Genomic DNA, 8166 nt, shown 5'->3' with positions numbered 1-8166 from the left:
CCTTGGAGCTCCGGTATCAAAAGTAACATCACATTGGTGGAAGATGGCTCGGTAACTGCTGTTTGACTTGACATAAAACTAGAGTGTTTGATTCCGGTGCTGAGGTACTGTAGGCGCGTAGCAGCTAATTGCAGTATGTTGACATGATCAGTCCAATCAAAGCTACGGTAGATATGTGATTTAACGTCATTTTATCTGTGGCCAATGACCTTGAGTCTTCTAATGTAAATATATGGCAGCACCCAAGGGGGTTTGAACTGCCTAGCTCTCCCTGTAGATTATGCGGTGACGTATTGGCTCAACTGGAGAATATGACCAACGTCAATGCTCTGTATTTTTCGCTGGGTGCCCCTCCACTACAGAAAGCACGGAGCAAGGCTGAAACACCTGCATTTTAGAGCTGCCTTACTCAAGAAAGCAAAACAAAAAGAAAGAGTCCGTGTTTGTGTGCAGCTTTATTAACTAAAACATGTTTTTACATTGTTTGCAAACTGATATGTGACACGCATTAATGCCTAAATAACATGCAAAACAGGTATGGCTCAATCCCCACCAGCCCTTAATGACAAATTGCCACTGAATGACACCCCCCCCCCACACACACACACACACACACACAAACAAACAAACCTGCGATATTACGCAAGTGGAATGGCCATGGTCGAATAGTAGCATCGGAAGAGTAAACAAAGTAGTTTACACAGCCATGCCTCACCCTTCATGGTAGTTACAGAGCGAACTCTCAGCCACCATTACGGGTAATAGCCGAGGAATCAGCTAGTTCGCTTTAACCACCACTCACTCCACTGTGTGTCTTTAAGTGGGATTCTCCGGCGCCAGGCGATAGGAGGGGTTGGAGTGACGCTGGCTTCGCTGCCTTGCGCTTTGGTGCTGCTGAGCTGAGCAACGCTCTTCACCTGCAGATGAGAGAGCGAGGGAAGTCGGGACGGGCTTTCTACTTCTGAAGAGCTTACCACTGCAAGTGCAGAGCACCGGGTGGACGTACCAGCTATCACACGGCGCGGGGAAATTATACACTTACCAGAGAAGAAATACGAGTCGTGTCGCCTTTTGTAGCTCAAGCAGCCTCTGCTCGCTTGCAACGATGAAAACCGCTCTCGTTCTCTTGCTGACATCAGCCTTACAACAAGCCGCGTTTTGGGTGAGATTTCAACATTTTCAGTAACATTACGGAAGTGTTGCGCTCCTATGCTGCGGACAGTGTTGCGGAGTGCACAGCATCAGAGGCAGTAACAATGTTTTGGGGTTGATCCTGAACTTGTTGGTGTCGATTCTATTTCGATTTAAGGCTACTTTGTTCTCCAACACAAGTGATTTCTTCTCGAAGCGCAACGTGAGCCTTTATATTCTATCTTTATTCCCCATCGAGACTCACCATACTTTTTAAAATGCGAATTGTCTTCCGTTTTCTCAACACAAATTAGCCTATAATGTATACTAATTAGTTCATAGCGTAGGCTAGAGGAAATTATTTTATTCGGCGCATTACCCCTCGATCAAATTCTGACTGAATTGATGCCGCGCACAGCTCTAGATGGAGTGCGAATATTGATGTATAGACTTACATAGGCTATTGCATCTCTTTTTAATTTCCTGGATATTTCATCTTTTTTATTTCCATATAGGCTATCTTGACACAGGCTAAAAATGCCACACTGCAACGCAACTGTAGTACTCGGCAGAAGGATATTATAGTGTGAACATGTTTTGTTTAATGCATTGCCTATCCCAAACTCGTTTGTTTTATGGACCAACTCCAATTAAACAAATATTTGACTTATGTCATGTCCATCTCCAAATGTATCCTAAAAGTATAAACAGGCCTAATGTTAAATGTCCTATACCTCAATAACTGATTGCATTCTCCGCAATCCAGTAAGAGGGAAACCAGGGACCGTTATAGTGTGCCAACTCGCTTGGTGTTGCCAGCATATTAGCGCTCAGTGGGATACTGGTTGTGTCTTCCCCGCATGCAGTCTGCCTGTGCCTTTCGGGATGATCGGGGGGTTGCCTGGTTTCCGCACTGTTGGAAAAGGATAGATGCATGAGCATTTTATATGGTACACTTGAATTATCATTGTCATTACCACAGGAGTGACAGATGAGTGGACAGAGGCGTCATGCACTTAGAGGGCGCAGGGGCGCGTGCCCCCTCAGATTTGTCTTGAACCCCCCCCCCAAAAAAATCAGTTTTGTTTGTTTGTCTGTAATACTACTAGCCAAGACTAGCCAATAATACTCAAACGCCACCCATGAACCCTCCATACCCCACACCAATCCCACAACAAGCATATAGTATCAGTTCTCTGCCTGTCAAGCAGTTTGGAGCAGGGGCTCAGAGTATTATTTCTTCATCCTTTTAATTTAATTGAACCTTTATTTAACTAGGTAAGTCAGTTAAGAACAAATTCTTATTTACAATGACGGCCTAGGAACAGTGGGTTAATTGCCTTGTTCAGGGGCAGAACGATAGATTCTTACCATGTCAGCTCATCCTATGTAATGTATTTCTAGCAAATTTGGTGATGTTTTTTTACCCCTTGTTCAGAGAAATTAGTCATTGAAGTTCTTTGGTTTATGTCCTATCCTAGATCCTGATGTTAAGAGATTCTGACCACTAGATGGTGCTGTTCCTGCTATTAAGTGAAACAAGTTTGAATAATCAATTTCCTCAATGTTAATGGGATATTTCACCCAAATTATAAAAGGACATTAAAATTAAATGTAATGTTATTGGTCACATACACATATTTAGCAGATGTTGTTGTGGGTAAAGTGAAATGCTTGTGTTCCTAGCTACATCAGTGCAGTAGTATCTAAAAACGATTCACAACAATACACACAAATATAAAAGTAAAATAATGGAATTAAGAAATATTAGATTGAGCAATGTCAGAGTGGCATTGACTAATATACTGTAGAATATAATACAGTAAATACATATTAAACGAGTAAAGCAGTATGTAAACATTATTTAAACATTATTAAAGTGACTAGTGTTCCATTATTAAAGTGGCCAGTGATTCCAAGTCTATGTATATATGGAAGCAGCCTCTAAGGTGCAGGGTAGACCGGGTAGTGATGGCTATTTAAGTCTGATGGCCTTAAGATAGAAGCTGTTTTTCAGTCTCTCTGTCCCAGCTTTGATGCACCTGTACTGACATTGCCTTCTGGATGATAGCGCTGTGAACAGGCAGTGGCTCGGGTAGTTGTTGTCCTTGATGATATTTTTGGCCTTCCTGTGACATCGGGTGCTGTAGGTGTCCTGGAGGGCAGGTAGTTTGCCCCCGGTGATGCGTTCGGTTGACCGCACCACCCTTTGGAGCGCCCTGTGGTTGCGGGCGGTGCAGTTGCCGTCCGAGACGGGGATACAGCCCCACAGGATGCTCTCAATTGTGAATCTCTAAAACTTTGTGGGGGTTTTAGGGGCCAAACCAAATGTATTTAGCCTCTTGAGGTTGAAGAGACGCTGTTGCTCCTTCTTCACCACACTGTCTGTGTGCGTGGACCACTTTGGATCGTCAGTGATGTGTACGCCGGGAAACTTTAAGCTTTCCTTACCCTGTAAGCAGTCTATTGACAAGGTATGACAGAAACCAATACTTTGATTTTGTTGGCCACTGTTTCCAAAGCTAACTTTGTAGCATTTGTGGCACAAATCCAATGCAAGTCAATGGTACAGTACCAGCCAAAAGTTTAGACAGTCCTACTCATTCCAGGGGTTTTCTTTATTTTTAGTATATTCTACATTGTAGAATAATAGTGAAAACATCTAAACTATGAAATGACACGTATGGAACCAAAAAAGTGTTCAACAAATCTAAATATATTTGAGATCCTTCAAAGTAGCCACCCTTTTCCTTTGATAGCTTTGCACACCCTTTTAATTCTCTCAACCATCTTCACAAGGTTGTCACCTGGAATAGATTTCAATTAACAGGTGTGCCTTGTTAAGCTCATTTGTGGAATTTCTTTCTTTCCTTGATGCGTTTGAGCCAATCAGTGGTGTTGTGACAAGGTAGGGTGGTATAGAGAATATGGCCATCAAGCGCTATAATATAATGAAACTGGCTCTCATGAGGACCGCCACCGGAAAGGAAGATCCAGATATAACTCTGCTGCAGAGGATAAGTTCATTAGAGTTAACTGCACCTCAGAGATTGCAGCCCAAATAAATGCTGAAACAGATTTAAAGTAACAGACACATCTCAACATCAACTGTTCAGAGGAGACTGTGAATCAGGCCTTCATGGTCGAATTACTGCAAAGAAACCACTACGAAAGGACACCAATAATAAGAGACTTGCTTGGGCCAAGAAACACGAGCAATGGACATTAGACCGTTGGAAATCTGTCCTTTGGTCTGATGAGTCAGAATTTATGATTTTTGGTTCCAACCGCCGTGTCTTTGTGAGACGCAAAGATCATCCATTCACCTACTCTGCATATGTGGTTTCCTGCGTGAAACATGGAGGAGGTGGTGTGATGGTGTGGGGGGTGCTTTGCTGGTAACACTATGTGATTTATTTAGAATTCAAGGCACACTTAACCAGCATGGCTACCACAGCATTCTGCAGCGATACGCCATCCCATCTAAGTGGGACTGTCATTTGTTTTTTTTTAACAGGACAATGACCAAAAACACACCTCCAGGCTGTGTAAGGGCTATTTGACCAATAAGGAGAGTGATTGAGTGCTGCATCAGATGACCTGGCCTCCACAATCACCCAATCTCAACCCAATAGAGATGGTTTGGGATGAGTTGGACCGCAGAATGAAGGAAAATCCACCAACAAGTGCTCAGCATATGTGGGAACTCCTTCAAGACTGTTTTTTTGGTTACTACATGATTCCATATGTGTAATTTCATAGTTTTGATCTCTTCACTATTATTCTACAATGTAGAAAATAGTAAAAAGAAAAGAAAAACCCTAGGTGTGTCCAAACTTTTGACTGGTACTGTATTTGTTCTCACGCTTCATTTTCAAATCACCCTAAAATATCAAATTATTTTGATATGAAGCACGAAAATGCTAATATAAGTACCATTGACTTGCATTGGTTTGTGCCACAAATGCTAAAAAGTTAGCATTTGAACCACTGGCCAGGTAAACAAAACCAAAGCATGGGTTGCTGTCATATCTTGTCCATAGAATGCTTACAGGGTGAAATGACATGGAAGGACCCTGAAGTGTAGCCTAAGTGTGCAGGCACACACACACACAACAACCAGAACAACCAGAACAACAACAACTGTCCTGTGTGTGTTGTCTGTGTGGGTGTGGAGGTGCCATAATTTATCCCACACAATGATCCCTCATTAAAATCCCTGTGCCCTCTGGCAGGTTGAGTGTCAGGATACCCAGTTTTTAAAAAAATTCTCAATTAAATCGGATCAGATAATGCAGGTTTCCCCTGTTTCCAGTCTCCTTTTCTGAATGGCAGCCTGTTCCATAGATCCATCCACTGAGGACCCTACCAAATCACATCTGCTAGTACCTAGTCTACAAGATCAATAAAAACTGCTATCATGCATTGGAAAAAAATGTATGTTGAATGAGTGTAAATGTGTAACAAGACACTCAATAAAACGTACTTGCTGCACTGGCATTGGTCTAGAAAGTTGTTCATCAAAGCTGATACCTGATTTGGATTGAATAGGGCTCAGAGTCCCACTCTACAGACTCCTTGATGGCGGTGGAGGGAGATCTGGAGCAGGGTGGATCAGCTCTACAGCCACCAAGGGTTTCTGTTTGTGGTGGCAGTGGGGTGTGTGCAGGGGCGTGCGTGTCGTCCACACATTCCAAATCCCTTGAATGCTTTCACCAATATGAACCCTCTGTGTCCATGCCTGCTGTATTTGTACCAACTCTATTGCAACCCTTGAATGAACAATGGGGGCGACAACAATTCATTGTTGGGCGACAGGTAGCCTAGTGGATAGAGTGTTGGGCCAGTAACCGAAAGGTTGCTGGATCAAATCCCCGAGCTGACATGTCTCACAAAAATGTGTCGTTCTTCCCCTGAGTAAGCCAGTTAACCCACTGTTCCCCGGGCGCCGAAGACGTGGATGTCAATTCAGAGGGGTTGGGTTAATTGCGGAAGACGCATTGTTGTACAACTGACTAGGTGTCAGTGCCAGGGTGATGATAGAACACATTCACATGCCAGTGGTTTGATGGGAGCAATGGTCATCTCTCTCTGTTGTATAGCTGCTGCCGAGACATAAACAGTTTCATTCAGCTTTCAGGGCCACAGAGAAGCAGCCAAATCAATGTTTATAGATGTCTCACAATGTGTTCTCTTTCCTCTCACAGGGAACTAATGGAGACCTCGTGTCCAAAGCCCCCTGCAGACCCGGCTTCTCGCAAAGTTCCTACTCTGTGCTCATTTCAAGGGATGTACTGCAAAGCCAGAGCATAATTAAAGGTAAGGTGTGTTTCACTGTGTCTTTCACTGGGCAGAGTGGAAGGCCAGCGTTGGAGCTGCTCCACTCTTTAAAGGTTCAATGCAGTCAAACATGTTTTTTCCCCTTGTGTTTTATATATATATTTCCACACTATCTGTGGTTGGAATAATAATCAAGGACCTCAGCCACCTGAGCCACGGCCTGTTCTTCCCACTTCAATCACTCAGACTTGGGCAGTGTAGGAGCATCATGGCAAAAACTGACAGATGGCCAATAGCTTCTACCCCCAGCCCATCGTGCTGATGAATAGCCACCACCAGGCAGCTATCTACTCCCTCTGTCCCCCATCCTGCCCCCCAGACTTCCTAATTGTGAAAATGAATAAGCCCTTTAAGTGTAAGAGCTATTTGAAAAGGCTGCCTGAGATTTCAGCCTTTTTTGGTGGGATGGACTTTTGACCTGCCTGGTGACATCACCAGGTGGTAAATTAGTTAATAGACCAATAAGAAGGATAGTTCCAAACCTCTCTACCAATAACAGCTAGTTTTCAGTTGTCCCCTCCCCACTCAGCCCACTCCCAGACAGTCTTAGCAAAATTCTTGCTTGAGAAATTACTCTTTGCTAAGAAGCTATTTTTGTGTGAGTGTGTGTGTGTGTGTGTGTGTGTGTGTTTGCAGATGAGCAGTGATTTGAAGCGCTTTCTATATGAGGTTGATTAAATTGTTACAAGCATTATTACAGAATTTGATAAAATACATTCACACACACACACACACACACACGCACACGCACACGCACACGCACACGCACACGCACACGCACATAAACAGGATCCTTGGCAGAGGGCTGTAGTGTCTGTGCTTTGGGGAGATGTTTTTTTCTGGAGCTGCAGGGTTAGTGCATGCCAGTGTTCCATTGTATCACGACTGTTGCAATGCTGGCCTCGACTGCTTTAGGAAATGGAGAAAAAAAACATCCCTCTATTCTTGTTTCTCTCTGATGGGCTGTCAATGAATTGAAACGCATGTCACTCTTTGAGGACATTTATTGCAGGTGATCAGGGTGGTGATGCACATCATCATCCTCATCATCCTTATTGTCATCGTCCATCCTCCCTCACCACCACCATCTCTTCCACACTGCATAGTCTCAGCCTTTTGTTTGTCTTGACCTTTAGCCATTGTTGCAATCACTCTGTGAACCAACTTAGTTTTGAACAGCCGATAGTGCAGGAAATCCAATCGTCATCCTGTGTTTAATCTCGCGGCGCTCCTGCCAATGTAGGCTAATTAGAATCCTCTATTGATCCCAGTGGTTTTCCCTCATAGCACCGCTAAGCTGCATTGTTGTGCCGGGGGCGCACAATAGCTCTTTTGTGGGTCTTAGACAGCTGCGCCATATCCCTCTGTCTATTACTCTTAGAGGCCTGTTCGAGTCACAGCTGGATCCAACAATAATAGTGTTTTTGTGGATTATAGTTCAAATTCAAGGTAGTTGGAAAGTTTTCTGGCAGAGGAATTAACGCTCAATTGTCTTTACAACAATGTTACGTGAGTGTGTCAATGTCTGTCATGTGTTTGTGTGTAGCTGGCGATCACCGCGGAAGTGGGGTAGATAATGGTGATTGGGGGGGATTGATATAGTTACATATCACAATATTATTTTGGACACATATTATATTGATACTTTGACTTTTTCATCCTACACCTTGTTCTCCATCTTCTTTTTGTTATAGT

The 8166-nt window shown here is 43.5% G+C and overlaps 1 protein-coding gene across 2 annotated transcripts in view; it reads left to right on the top strand.

Moving 5' to 3' along the window:
* Positions 1–802: 802 nt before the first annotated feature.
* LOC124031714 (cadherin-4-like) overlaps positions 803–8166 on the top strand; it is a 380434-nt gene continuing 373070 nt past the window's right edge. For both annotated transcript variants that reach the window (XM_046343304.1, XM_046343303.1), the window contains exons 1-2: positions 803–1162; positions 6339–6450. In XM_046343304.1, the coding sequence (XP_046199260.1) occupies positions 1106–1162; positions 6339–6450 (169 nt within the window). In that variant the 5' untranslated portion in view covers positions 803–1105. The remainder of the gene's footprint in view (positions 1163–6338; positions 6451–8166) is intronic.

Source organism: Oncorhynchus gorbuscha, linkage group LG03 (assembly GCF_021184085.1).
Source record: "Oncorhynchus gorbuscha isolate QuinsamMale2020 ecotype Even-year linkage group LG03, OgorEven_v1.0, whole genome shotgun sequence".
Classification (NCBI taxonomy): domain Eukaryota; kingdom Metazoa; phylum Chordata; class Actinopteri; order Salmoniformes; family Salmonidae; genus Oncorhynchus; species Oncorhynchus gorbuscha.
Note: the sequence above shows the minus strand (reverse complement) of the source record. Positions and strands in the feature narration are given on the sequence as shown.